The sequence below is a fragment of the Micropterus salmoides genome, unplaced genomic scaffold (genome assembly GCF_014851395.1).
Source record: "Micropterus salmoides isolate LMB-PRFRI ecotype aquatic unplaced genomic scaffold, ASM1485139v1 Ms_hic_scaffold_1, whole genome shotgun sequence".
In the NCBI taxonomy this organism is placed as follows: Eukaryota; Metazoa; Chordata; class Actinopteri; order Centrarchiformes; family Centrarchidae; genus Micropterus; species Micropterus salmoides.
In genome coordinates this window covers 28,891,307-28,906,786 of record NW_024040040.1, presented here as the reverse complement: position 1 = coordinate 28,906,786, position 15,480 = coordinate 28,891,307, and the positions used below count along the sequence as shown (strand labels likewise).

At 40.1% G+C, this 15,480-nt stretch overlaps 1 protein-coding gene across 1 annotated transcript in view; it reads right to left on the bottom strand.

The window, feature by feature from the left end:
- Positions 1-5,739: 5,739 nt before the first annotated feature.
- snx7 (sorting nexin 7) overlaps positions 5,740-15,480 on the bottom strand; it is a 79,231-nt gene continuing 69,490 nt past the window's right edge. Inside the window, exon 9 of the mRNA XM_038691948.1 lies at positions 5,740-5,963. Coding sequence (XP_038547876.1) covers positions 5,883-5,963 — 81 coding nt within the window. The 3' untranslated portion in view covers positions 5,740-5,882. The remainder of the gene's footprint in view (positions 5,964-15,480) is intronic.

Here is a 15,480-nt window from a genome sequence, read left to right as displayed (position 1 = left end):
GTCCATACAACCACGTTCCAAATAACATAAAGCTTCCAAAACATTGAAATATTGATAAAAACAGTGTGATAAAGACCGTGTGTTCCAAACATAGACTGTATATAAAAAGGTTCCAAAGTGGTGCTTCAACCTCCTCTGCATAAAAAAAGGCGAGAGAAAGCCAACGCGTTCTCATCTGTTAATGCGCCACCGTTTGCTACGTCGCAGCAACACAAAGGAGGTTAACCCTACCTGCTAGCGGCTAATGTGCACAGCTGTAGGGTTAGCTGGTCGACATGCATAAAGTCATTGACTTTTACATTTACATTGACATTTCTGATGGTTATGGTAAAGTTAGGGGGCTTCGGGGTGCTGTCAACACCTTTAACACAAACATAGCTAGCAAGCGAGATATTTTTTAAAAAAAATCAGCCGATTTTTGCAAAAACAGCAAAAGTAAGTAAGCGGTTGTAATTGTATTTATATATTGGCGAGTTTGTTGTTACTTTTATCTAGCTAATTAGTCTGTCATTTTGGTGATTTGAGTGAGCTTTACAGCTGATCTCAGGGGGAGATCAGCTTTGGTTTGAGAGTTGGACATTGAACATTGTGATTAACGTTTAGATAACTGGATGTTTATTATGCAGCCATGTACTGTGATTACAGAGCGATTTATGTTGTGATATAAGCTTATTTAGATACTTGGAGATGTGTGTTTGTTGTAGATAAAAATGGTTGGTCTGAGCTTCTAGCTGAGCCTCCTAGCTTTACTGAGATGTGTAGCATGGATAGCGTATGAATTTCTCAGTCTGAATTTTGCGCGAAAATCACGTGCTGTCCCCCGTACATCAGGGCTCATGTTTACATTATGAAAACACTGCTATTTCTTTGTTGTTGTTTTTTAAGTTTCATCTGTCTAACCGAATTATAAGCCTAGCTGAAGAAGTTCATGTAGCCAGATAAATGTTATTCTACAAGCCGACTTGTACCCCAAGAGAACAGTTTGTTTTCCCAGCGTAACTGCCAGCTTTGAAAGTAACTTTCTGAAGAAGCCTGCTCTATGTTCTAACACAACAAAGGTTAGAACAGAAGAAACTTTGAATCCTGCCCCTTCCTGCTACACAGCAGCTGCACACCAGCCTCAACCCTTTATACAACGACAGAAAGCCAGTGTAAGCCAGTGCTTCAAGGTTAAACTACATTTTTTGCTGTTACATACAGTAGCCCTGCTTTAATCTTGAGAAGCTGTAGAGTCTCTATTTATTGGCCACTCTAACTTACACTGTACATTTACAGCTAAACTGAGGCTTATTGTTGACCATTTTCTCTCTGTGCTGCTCGCCTGCCATTCATCGCATTGTGTGCCCACTGACAACTGCATGCACCTTGCAGTCAATTCCAAGGACTGTTTTAAAACGATATAATATTCTGTGTGGTTCATCAATGGTGATAAAGGATTCGAACATCCTGTGAGGCGCACATACAACTCAGCACAGCTGGTGCTCTGTTGCTCTTCCACCCCCCACACACTGACCCCCTTCTTCCTTAAGTGTTAGGGTTCATCACCAAACTGTTGCATTCTTCATTTGTGATGCTATTCCAGGCTTTTACCGCAGGTTCTTTCAGTTCTTGTTTGTTTCGGGGTGTTTCTCTCTTCAGTCTCCTCTTGAGGAGGTGAAATGCATGCTCTATTCGGTTAAGGTCAGGTGATTGACTTGGCCAGTCTAAAACCTTCCACTTTTTCCCCTGATGAAGTCCATTGTTTTGTTGGCAGTGTGCTTTGGGTCATTGTCCTGCTGCATGATAAACTTCCTCCTGATTAGTTTCAATGCATTTCTCCATAAATTGGCAGAAAAAATGTTTCTGTACACTTCTGAATTCATTCTGCTGCTACCATCATCAGTTACATCATCAATAAATATTAATGAGCCTGTTCCAGAAGCAGCCATGCACGCCCAAGCCATGACATTACCTCCACCATGCTACAGCTTGTATGCTTCGGATCATAAGCAGTTCCTTTCTTTCTCCACACTTTGGCCTTTCCATCACTTTGGAGATTAATCCTGGTCTCATCAGTCCATAAGATTGTGCTCCAGATCTTTTGCGGCTCATCTCTGTACTTCTTTGTAAATTTCAATCTAGTCTTCCAATTCTTCCTGCTGATGAGTGGTTTGCATCTTGTGTTGTGGCCTCTATATTTCTGCTCTCTGAGTCTTCTTCCAACAGTGGATTGTGATACCTTCACCCCTGCACTGTGGAGGTTGTTGGTGATGTCACTTACTGATGTTTTGGGTTTTTTTTTCACAACTCTCACGATATATCTGTCATCACCAACTACTGTTGTTTTTCTTGGCCGACCTGTTCGACGTCTGTTGCTCAGCACACCAGTAGTTTCTTTCTTTTTCAGGACATTCCAAATTGTTGTGCTTGCTATGCCCAATGTTTGTCCTGGGGCTCTGGTCGATTTTCCGTCTTTTCTCAGCTTGACAATGGCTTGCTTTTCTCCCATAGACAGCTCTCTTCATGTTGGTTTATCCCCTTTAACAGGAAATGCAGTCTTTATAGGTTTGAACCAAGCATGAAAACTTAGACTAGTCATGCAGAGCTATTTAATGTTTGGACAATCAACCTAAAAGGCAACACCTGGGCAACAAGAAACATCTGTCACACGTTCCAATACTTTTGCTCACTTGAAAAATGGGTGGGTTCAAACAAACTGTGATATGTCCCGAGTTGTTCAACACATCTAGATGTGAATACCAGGAAATAAAAGCTAAAGTTCTGAACTCTGAACTTGTCTCATACTCATCTTATTCACTCACTCACCTATTTATTGGTAGCATTACATGCAGGGAGAGAGGAATAGATGTGTCATTTGTGCTTAAATAGATCATATTATGCTAATTTTCAGGTTCATAATCTTATTTAGGGGTTGTACCAGAACAGGTTTACATGGTTTCATTTTTAAAAAACACCATATTTTTGTCATACTGCACATTGCTGCAGCTTCTCTTTTCACTGTGTGTGTTGAATGCTTCGTTTTAGCTTTGGAGTGATGCATCTTGCCTCTACAAGATCTTTGCTGGGAGTTGCACATGGCAGTACCTAGTTAAGGCCAATCAGAAGCAGAGTAGGGCGGGCCCTGAAAAGCTGGTAAACACGGCTTTGCTTCAGCTGTAGATGTTCCCCTTACCAGCTTAGCAACATGCTAATGTCCATTGACTAGCTAATGTTTGGAGTGGAGAGGAGAGGCAGGAAAGACTTCTGGTCTCCGTGTGTGCTGCAGCTCAGTGTGTTTTGGGGGGCGTGTCTGACTAGCCTACAGGCGAGCATTATGACGCATGTTTTTTGTGACGTCACAGCAAAGTGGAAGAAAAGGCTGGACTACAAACAAGAGATGGGAACTCCCTTTGAGGTGGACTTCAGGCTTTTTCGGTTTGCAAACCTATTACATGCACAAAAAAGGTATATAACTCAATAAAGGAGGGGAAAAACCCAAAAAGCATAATATGACCTCTTTAATGTAAAAGCAAAGCTAAGCTTGCATGCAATTATTGTACAGGATGTACAAACCACTGGCCTCCAATTGACAAGAACAGTGTTTCATTGAACTGCTCTTTATTATGGAGAGCAACTGTTCTGCACCTGAAGACAGATAAGCATGAACTTACTTAATAACCATGTGCTCAATTGTTATGCTGTCATGAACGACAAAGAATGACTGTCAAGTTTGTAAGATCTGTCTTTATTATGTCAACATCTAAAAATAAATTTCAGCAGTCAAACTTTTTTTTTTTTTTTTACATATTCAATAACAATATAAGGAAATTAGAGAGAAAAAGATTATAGCAATATAAAACAATTTTTCAGAATTGTGTTGTAAAGACATTGCAAACACTTTAGTCTTCATCAGACATGTAAATGTGAAGTCTATTGGCACAGACAAAACATTCTTGAGAGAATTTCATAAAGCATTTAAGGCAAAGTTTAACAGGAGATCAATAGCACTGTGTGTTATTCATATTATTCTGCTCTTACATGTACCGTAAGTCTGAAGGGAAAACTGATGGATGTAGGTTGTTATCTATTTATAATGTTCAACGCAATTCTTTTCTTAGAAAACGATTTTGTAATGAAATGTTATAATTTGACTTTTTGGTGTACACACTTCCTCTTCAGTAAGTTTAAAAAAATCCATAGACACAAGACCTAACTTTTTAAAAACTGAAAGTTTGATAATTGTGCCAGAATCACACCACACAATATTTGAGATGGTAATTGTCTAAAATTAGGCGATCAAAAATACTTGGTTTGACTAATCAGAGCCCGACTGGTGTTTTGAGGAACTGTCTTCACTGATCCACTTACATCAGCTAAAACAATTCTGACATGCAAGTTTTTTGTTGGGTATTCCAGATGCTATGTTGGTTGTAGTCCACTATGACACTATAAACCCAACCCACAAAACCAAATCCTAAACTACATTGTAGAATTGATAACTCTGTTCATTTACTGTGGCTTCCTCTGCCACCTCAGTTAGTGGCAAGCCAACAAGTAACTTCAGATTTGTTTGTCCTGGTAATGTTACTGTAAGTCAACAGAATATTTTTAAAGGCTGCAAACAGCCTCACTTTCATCTACAATTCTTCCATCAATGATTTTAAAATCAGTACACTTTGTCACATTACTTTGGAGCTTTTAGACTCCTGTAACAAGGACTTTGCACTGTTTTTGTCAGATGAGAGCAATTTCCTGATGGTGAAGTTGGAAAATCCCAACTAGCAGTTGAGGGCCACCTGAATGCATCTTTAGTTTTGATTTCTGAAGGTGAAGAGTAAGAATTTCTGATAACGCCACACCTTAGCATTACGCAAGAAGGCATCTGCCGGAAATGGGACACAGCTGTTCTCCCTCCGCAATAGAGGGAAATATTTCAAAGTGTCACTATGTGGTAACAGTTACTGTAATAGAGTTATGGTATGTATGAAAAACAATGCTAAAAATGTGGACACAGAAGTGGACTTTTGGTAATGCACCCAGATAGTGTTGTAGTACTCGAGACTGGTCTTGGTCTCGAGACCGGTCTTAAGACCACTTTTTGATGGTCTTGGTCTCGTCTCGGACTCAACCACATTTGTACTCAGTCTTGTCTCGGTCTCGGACACTGAGGACTCTGGATTTTATTTCAAGACCAGTCCAGACCATAACTTTGGGAATATCAATAAACTGCTTTTGCATTGTCTGATTTATTTGTTAACATCCTAACTTTGATTGGACGTAAAACATATTGCTTCAAATGCAACCAATAACCCTCATTAAAAATGTGCTGTTACCATTAACGACTGTCCCCCTCCCCGCGATGGTAAACATGGAAAAGTAGTGTTGAATAAAGATGCTTACGTTTATATTATCTCTTAGTGTTTGTATGTGGGTGTTTTAATGGGAATGTAGATCTTTCAGATCAATTTGAGAAGTACCTATGATATTGTTCAACATTTTATTGCGTGTGATGTAATGTGGGGAACTGGTCTTGGTCTCGATTTGGTCTCAGCCCCTAAAAGGATTGGTCTTGTCTCGGTCTTGATAAAGTCTGGTCTTGGTGGTCTTGACTACAACACTACACCCAGAGGCGTGTAAACACTGATATGTGGATATTTGGATCACAGTGTTGGTTTTAGTGATGCACAATCATCATTTGAGTGGTGAGACTAGGATTAAGCTCTTTAGCAAAAAAACGAGAGATAGAAAGACAGAGTGTGCTTCTTTTGTATACGATGTATTTTTGCACAAGTGGGAATTGGTTCAAAGTGTTTATTTGGATGTGTTGGGCAGACAACAGAGGGTGTTGCTTCATGTCATTTGGAAAGAGGAGGTGATCGCCACGTTTCGATCATCCTCACACTTTAAGATGGGTCTTCCTCATCTCTCTGCTTGCTGGGCTCCACTCTCTGAGACAGAAGGAATGACTCCCACACAGCCAGGCACTGAAAAGAAAAGGCACATCAATATCATCATCATTGTCATAATATAGGTTTTGGTGGTTTACTTTAAAGTTCTCTGTAAACATTAGGTAAAGCGCTTGTTGGTTGAAAACCTCTTTCCAATATCACGACAGTGACAGCGAGAAAATATGACAACCACACCCACCGCATAGTGACTGGCCAAGTCTCGCCTTAAACATGATCCGATGACACGTCAGTCAACTTTTACAGTCATCATGGAAAAAAAGTCTGAGAAACCCAAGTAGCACTCCAGACAAGTGAAAACAGCAACAGCGTCTTAAGCTACACTTACTGTATTCTAATGGCCTCTAGATACTGAAAATCCCACCTCTATCCACTTCCCTCAACATTCTAAAATCTACATTTTTTTCAGCAAAATGAAATCATCCAAATTACTACTTTGGCTTACGTGACTCATTAAATTACTTCGCTCATCTCTCTCAAAAGTTACTCCCAACTGCTCCAGAGCCTCCACACCACGTGTTACATCGTTTACATTTAATGTAGAAATGGAAATTAGGAGATTGTGGTTTAACATGCAGTCAGTCTACAGTTTGGAGATGGTTAACATCAACAGCTAGCTTAGCCTGAGTACTCCACACAGTACTCCAGTAGTCCTGTCCTCTGATTCCAGAATGTAGGCTTACCAATAGCAAGCTAGCAGCTAAAAAGACACATTAATGAGACAACTTTGGTGCTACCAGACAGTGTGCCTCCTCTTTAATTCCCATTGAAATGTCAAAATTGACATCAAGCCCCCGATCCAATTCCTGGCAACAGTAAACAAGTTACGTAACACACTAAACACCTTTTATGTTCGCTTTGATCCACCTCCAGAGGACCGGCCACTGTCAGTATCCACAGTAGATGTAAGGAGAGTCCTGCTGAGAGTGAATATGAGTAAATCAGCTGGTCCTGATAACATTCCTGCCCGTGTAATAACAAAAAAACATGTGCCAATCAGCTAGTTAATTACTGACATTTTCAACATCTCACTGTCTAAGGAGAGCACCTGCTTCAAAACAGCCACCATCGTTCCTGTACCTAAAAAGTCTGCAGTGTCTAGTTTGAACGACTACCGCCCTGTGGCTCTCAACCCACAACATCCCAGCCAGCTTGGACCCTCACCAGTTTGCTTTAAGAACCAACAGATCCACAGAGGACTCCAGCTCCACTGCCCTCCACTCAGCTCTCACACACCTTGAGAAAAATCAACAGCTACCATCAGAATGCTGTTTTCTGAATTTCAGCTCAGCATTCAACACAAATCTCCCCCATGAAACTGATCAGCAAACTCAGCACTCTGGGTTTAAATACAACACTCTGCAACTGGATATTGGACTTCCTCACAAACAGACCCCAGTCAGTTCGGATTGGTGGACTTTCCTCCTCCACTCTAGTGCTCAACACCGGACCCCCCCCAGGGCTGTGTGCTCAGCCCCCTCCTGTTCACGCTGTACACTTACCACTGCATGTCCCAACGTGGAAAGAACTCTGTTGTGAAGTTTGCCACCATCATTGGACGGGTTTCAAACAACGATGAGACTGCATATCGTGAGGAAATTGATAAACAGTTTCAGGTTCCTGGGTATCAGCATCACAGAGAACCTGACATGGTTATCTCACATCTCCACGCTGGTGAAGAAAATGACTATATTTCTTGAGGAAGCTTAAGAAGGCCACATTTCCATGCCAAGTTCTTGTCAGCTTTTAAAGAGGAACAATAGAAAGCATCCTGACTGGAAACATCACAAACTGGCATGGGATGTGCACGGCCCAGGACCGGAGGGCTCTGCAGCGGGGGGATTAAAACTGCTCAGAAGATCATTGGTACCCATCTCCTGAGCATCAGTGATATCGGTGAAGTGAGGTGCCTACGCAGAGCCCAGGGGATACTAAGCTGACTCTTGCAAAGACTCACTCAAGGCTGACTGACCAAAACTTGGAAAACCAGCTGCTAGTAGCATCATCAACACTGACATCTGACATCAGACGCCTCGCCAAAGACAAGCAGTTCCAACCATCCCATTAGAGGTTAGTGATATATATGGTAAATAATTTAGTATGGCCCTCGAAGGATGTTACAAAAACTGAAATGGCCCTTAATATGAAAAAGGTTCCCCACCCTTGCTATAAACCATCTTCTTAAAGTATTTATAAAGCTGCTATGAATAAACGACCTTTAAATAATTAAAATCAACTTAAAATGTGTGGGTGAGTGTAACTGCCTATGATTTGTTGCAGAGTGTTTTCTCTGTATCATGACTGTGGGCTGCTTTTGTGTGGTAGTGTTTTGTGCACCTTTGAGTAAACTTTTGTGGATTTGATGTCAGATAGGTGATCAGAAGTGACTGAGTTGTGAAGTGGCACCAGTCCACACAATGTCGGTCTGCATTTATGTTAAAGGGGCTATATGTAGTATTTTTAGTTAAATCACTTATTAATTTAATTACATTTTTTTTGTTTTGTTGTTTTTGTCGATGTGCTGTAGCCTCACTTAGAAAGGAAACACGCCTGTTTTCTCTTGCTTGGAACAGCCCCAATTCTGCATTACTGCTCTGCCTGCCTGACAGCTCTGATCAATAACAAAAACAGAAACACCTTCCACTATTCTGCAGTCAGACAAATTAATTGTAAAGAAACAGCCTTCAATTTCTTATCAAGAGGAAAATCATAATTCTCCTTGTGATCATACACTAACATATTTGTAAATTATTACTTTTGTTTCATATTGTAATTCAGTGGACTGAAAACATTCAACAACACAGTCAGTGATTTGGCAAGTTGTGCACTGGAGTAAGAGCCTGACAATAGTGGCCCATTTTCTACGTACTGAGTCTATTTTGAATAGAGAATATAATCCTCTCTCAGAGCAGTGTCATCTTCCTCTACTTGAAATTTGAATTTTATTCGAATCTGAATTGGTTAACTGCCAAAGAGCTAGTAAGCAACAACCCATTACAAATATACGAGTGACATCACACACACACACACACACACACACACACGGTCATTCATTGTTATTTTTACCATATATGATGAAACAACATTTCAACCATCAAGACTGAACTGAGAAAACCAGGATACTGCTACTACTTCACAATACATTTAAACAAACTGTTCATATTTATTTGTTGTATGTTGCCTCACATTTACTTGACATCACATTTTAGGTTGATTTTCACAAAAGTGACTTTTGTGGCTAGTATTTACATCGCAATTGTCTCTACTACTGTTCTTTTACCATTATGGTTCTCATCAGCACTGTATTCTGTCAGAGATTTTCCTAATGTCTATGCCAGCATGTCTCACTCCTTGCTCTTTAGATCTGTCTCTCTCCTTCCTTTCTCTAACTCCCTTGCCATCTCATCAGTTAAGGCACATTACTGCAGCGACAAGAGTCCCATTGTAGATGTGTGTGTGTATCGCAAAGGACAAAGCAAATCACACTTTTATGCCGTAAAAGCAGTTATCTAGATAGCAGGAAAGGCAGGAAGCCATGCAAGCAGAAAGTTAAGATGACAAGCACACACCAACAAGCACAGGCACACTCAAAAGCCTATCTTTGAACTTAGGTTCCACTCTGTCAGCACACATCAATAAAGTGCAGTCATATATTTATATATATTTCCAAGGTAATAGCAGTTTGTTTAGATACGGCAATAAGTCAGAGCCTCGGCCTGTCAACTCTCCATTTAACAGCCAATTTCTCTCAATAGTACCCACAGCACCAAGGCAGCGCTGTGGCAGCGTGTGCTGGAGTTTGCCAAAGAAATTATTTTAGGAGGCAGAGATGTCTATGGTCAAGTTAAACTACAATGGGAGGAGCCAAAAAGTCCAGTGAAACGGAAAAGAGTTGAGACAGAAGGAAGCTAATGCTAAGCCTAGAGCTCAAGCTATTAAATGCTTGAGGAGGCTCCCTTTAACTTTGCAACAATATTATTTACAATATTTTAATTTGTATTTTCTTTCACCTTTATTACTGAAACATGTACTCATCAACATCGGAAAAGGAAGTGCAGGGATCGGACTGAGTGCAGCGGACCTGGAGACGACCACTGGCCACTGCATCTCCCGTCCAAACAAGACCGGCCGAAACAAACGAAGTGGTGAGGATAGCAAGCGGGGATAAGAGTTAAGCAAACCCAGTTCTGACCCAATGTTTTTCCATTTCCCAGCCTACTCCTGGCTAATGTTGAGTTGCAGCAAAGTGACAACAGTTACAATACTATCCAAATGCGCAGAGGAGAATCTACACATTTTTACATTTACGCTATTCTACTCATTATTTCAGCTGCGGCCCTGATAGTATAGATTTACTGATAAGGGGATGGGGTAAATTTCATGTTATTCCACTGCGTTTGAGATCAGTGGTGCCACACACATGCCCACACAACCTCTGATTTGTCAATAAGTCAAAACACAGCCTCTGATTGGTCGACAGACTCAACACAAGTCAACAGATGACTGCCGGTCGATGACTAACAAGCATGCTGACAACAGTAACAATTTTTAGCAACAGAAGACATTGGTGTTTGATTTATTTTTATGGATTTATCTTACAAAGTCTTCAAAAAGACATGGCAGTTCAAGTCTGGATTACAAAGCTTCTGAAAGGGATGCGATCGCACTACAGCACATGTTGAAACGGCACAACAGTAACCTTAAGTCCTAAGTCTGCCATATTTAGGATGATGTTTCCAATATGATTTGATTTCATATAATAAGTCTTCACCCGCAAATTAAATGCTTTACATTATGGGAACTTGTGTTTCCTTCAATGTGCGTAATACACATACACCCCCCCCCCCCCCCCCCCAGTGGCTAAAGCTCTAATTACAGGTTACATTATGAAAGCAGCGCCCCCGTACTGGCATTAAAGCAGATATCTATCAATACACTGGAAAAGGCAGTGAACGGGAAGACTGGTAGCAAACAAACATGCAGTGCGTTAATATTAAACTGTTGTTTATGTCACAATGACTTATTTATTTCCTTTTTAAGTTTTGTTTCGTTGTTCTCCTCTTCTTGTTCCTCCTTTTGTCCTCCTCTGACTAATGATGAAAAAAACAAAAAACAACACATACATTATTGTAGCATTAAGCGGTTAAGTGCAGTAAAGTTTACTTTAAAATTGACTCCACTGACACACATAAAACGTGGCTTAACAAGCACATTAAACAAAAACATACAATTTGCTCAATAATAACTGTCAAGGTTTGTTTTTTGCTACTCAGCATTAAGAGTTTGAGCCTATGGCATTTTACACTGCATAAATTAGCCTAGCGGCTAGCAGACATTTCCTCTGCTCATAGCATTTTACATGTGATTTATACTTTCTTACTCACTGCTGCTTTAAATCACTGTATCTCCAAACAATGATTGAATTTTAGCCTGCATGCACGTTTTGTTGAAACAGAGCAGCTGATATTGCCATAATTGTTGTAATAATAATAATAATACATTTATTGTATTAGTATTATTAATGTTTATGGGATGAATATTTCTGATGGTTATGATGGACTGTCCCTTTTTTCCTTTCTTACTTCTAGAAGACAATATGCAGACTGTGCAAGAGGAACAACTGCCTTCAGATCTGCTAATAGAATTGCAAATACCAGCCCATCCTCATTCTGCTACGCCCACACACAGCAATTTGATCACAGCATGGTTTTGGCTTAATATACTGTAGCACGTGTATTTCTACCAACCAGTGTATACATTACACCAGTAGGGGGTCATTATTCCTGACATTACAGATAAAAGTTCTCAAACAGTGAGCAGGTGGTTTGTAACATCTGTTTGATTCGGCACAGTTATATCTCCCATTGTGGATGTGTGTGAATGCCCAAAACACTCCACACTGACATATACCATCTACCACAAAATTAGGGACAAAATGTTTTGTAAATACGCTTATTTGCTTTCTTGTTGGGAATGAGATGAGAAGATGGATACCACTATCATGTTAGTATGATAATTATGGGGCTGGATTTAGAAGACAATTCTCTTAGTTTAGCATAAAGACTGGAAGCAGTGAAAAACAGCTTTCCTGAACTAGCACTATCTGTCGATCACTTTTTTTTATATCTCTTGCAGTGTAGGACAGCAAATATTCGTTTTTTGTTATACCAGTGTCTGAATATAAATAAAACACACAACACAACATGTCTCAGCAACATTGCTCTTGTGTCCATGAGCATGCAATGCACCTTAGAATAGCTTGAAACTGCAGTGTTTTCCCATAGTTTAATGTGAGCTTTAGATGAATGTTTTGGTGTTGGTCTGAGGGTTTGGGGGTCCGCCCCCATGTTATGTTTTCCAATGAAAAATATGTAATTTCACATCATATTGGGCCATTACTTTCACCATATCTCTGAACAAATAGTTGGAAAAGCTAGAGCAGATAATAAATAAACAACACCCAAAGATCAGTCTACTGGAGGAACTACAACCTTTAGATCTGGAGAAAGGTTTGGTTGGTTCTGTTGCTCCACAGTGATGGCACAGCATATTTTGGGCCTCACCCCTAAGCCTTAACAGCAGGAAAACCCTGTTATTAATACCTCAAAATCATTATAGATACGATTGCTCATGTTTGCCTTTTGTGTCTTCATTTTACAGCTTCTGACATTTATCTGTAGACATTAATATAAAAAATAGGCAACATGAGAAACCTCCTCCCTTCTGAGGTGCATTTCATTTGCACATTAAAATCCATTAGCTTAAAAGGACTTGTTTGCATCACTAATTAGCTTTACTAACTTCAGCTCCTCCAGTCACCTCTGTCTTTTCTTTTCCAAAACCACTTTTTCAGACTGAAAAATAATTGAATCGGTCTGTACAAGACAGAGCTGCAGGCTACGTCAGTTTAGTCTAAGTTTGTACCTGATGTTCTCAACATTGGACAAGTAGGCAATAATAAAAGCTCCCAGCTACTTTCTATAAATTGAGCTAATGTTAAGTTACATATCAGCTGTGTAGCTGCTATAGGCATCCTTAAGAGCAAGGCTCCAGAATAACTTTTTTTTTCGTAGGAACACTGTAGCTTCCGAAAATTTTAAAAGGGCACAGGCAGAAAATTTAGGGGCGCACACTTTCAATCGACCTGAATTTTTTGCACATTTTTTATTAATTTTAACTATCTTACTGATAAATACTTAATACAAAACTATAATGTGCTGTTTTATTTTAGTTCACAGTCACATTTTAATTGAATGGTGCTTAAACAAATGCAATAAGATAACAAAACATAAGGTATACCTTTATTAATCCCCCTTAGGGGAAATTCAGGTTGTGGCTATGCCATTTGAGTTGGCATATTTTATGTTTTAAGCTTCTTTTGTGATTCATTAATGTGTCATATTTAAACTGTGTGGTGGCAGTTGCCTCAGCAACCTCGGTGCTCCCCGCATGTTGTGGACCATATCTAGTGCAGTAGATCTATTAGCGATTTTGCTAAATCTAAGCCATGTAAACTCCCTCTGCCAGGGTACAATTATTCAGGCCGGGGATTTGACTCCATCCTAGAACACCCTGTTCAGGTAAACCACCAGGTTGGAGTGTTGTTCCCTGTCTGAAAGTGCTTGAGACACACAAACGCCAAAACATGTGACCAGCTGCGTGGACCTTTTTAACACCGACTAATTAACGGTCGCCACAGTATATTTGACAGAGAAACAGAGAGAGAGATGTGGACACATGGATGCATCCTGCTTGCCTAAAATTTTAAAAAATTCTCGCACTATGTCAAAAAATGGCCGCCGTCCAGAGCCCTGCTTAAAAGGGAAACTAATTTTGTCCATCTGTATCTGCAATCTCATACTTTTAGTCATCACTCAAAGCTCATGACCATAGCTGAGAGTTAGCTGACCATAGCTGGGAAAATCAAGAGCTCCACCTTCCAGTTCAACTCCCTCTTCACCACAACAGTCTGTTAAAACACCTGCATTACAGCCGATACAACACAAATCCACCTGTTGATCTCTTGTGTTGTGTGTGCTAATGTGCTGTGGTACAGAGCCAAAAACAACAAAAATGGTCGCGTAAGGTAAAGATTAAGTTTGTCCTGCCATCCACTTCACACCTGTCCTCCCCTGCCTGCTCCTCTGTCACTCTGTGTTATTGGTGCATGCATGTCATATGGGAATAACTGTCAGAAGGACTTGTCTGCTAAAGTGATGATATGGTTGTGTTCAAGAGTTGAAACGTTTCTAAATCTCTCAAAAAAAACAAAACATTTTCATTATTGAGTAATGGCTTGTTGTTTTTTGTTGATTAATCTTACAAAGGTTAGTCACACCCTATCTATAAATAGAGGAAATGCCCATCACAATGTCACAAATATTTCATTTACATTTGACAAACTAGAATATGTGAATTTTTGACAAATGTTTCAGCACTAGTTGATTTTGGCCACGAATCAGCCCTCCTTCTTCCCATCCTATTTCTTCCTCTTGTTTCTTGTTACTCCCTCTTACGTCTCCCCCACCCTCCCCAACACTCCTCATCCATTCTGCCTCCTTTATGCTGTTTTTGTCTTATTCTTTTCTCACATTGCTCTTTTCCTTAATCTCCCCATCCACCCTCCTCCTTCTATTACCCAGTCTTCCCCTACAACCCATCTAGGTGGTATAAAACCCTCCCGGGTACAGGTGTCTTATTAGATTCTTCGAGGCCATCTCTCTCTGTGCTCCACTCCAATAAATCATTCACAGGCCCGTGGCTACACTAAGCCCACATCTGCACCTGAATAACAATATCAGCACATAGCAAATAGTGAGCTCATCCTTTGGGACAAAGAGATAAAAAGGGTTGTGTTTAAATTAAGTGCAATTGGTTTGCTGTGTACAGTTCAACTCCGGAGTTTTGCCAAATGAATCACTGAGATTAAATAAATTTGTTATCAATTGTTTTATTAAAACAGTCTAAAGCCTCATATAGAAAGGAATATGTTAATTGAGGTGTGGGGGAGAAAATATTAATAACAGTCCCTGGTACATAAACATATTCCTCAGCTCACAACTTTCTATAGGAAGGCAGCCTCTGCCATGGGTTTTTAAAGTCCAACACGGTGGGCTCCACCTCAGACAAAACAGACAAACTGCTCCATTCCCATAACTTCCCAAAATCTAACACTTATCATTAGAGCTAAACGATTAATTGCATTTGCGATATTATCGCAATGTGATAAAACGAGATATTCTAATCACAAAGGCTGCTATTACACTCTGGTCACATGACGAGAGTAAAGCAGTCTGCAGGGGGAAGCATCAACTTCGCACACACAGCCACCAGTCAGCTCAGGAAATATCTGTGAAACGGCGTTTCAAACCAAACAAACAAGTCCAGTCTGTCCAACTTGGCCAACTTTTGAACTGAACTTCAACTGTTGTTTGCTTACTGGGATATAGAAAGATGCACTCCAAGGAGATTTGAACTGGGATAAGGACTCATTAATTGGTGGTTGAACTGTGGGGTTTGTATTGAGTGCTTACTG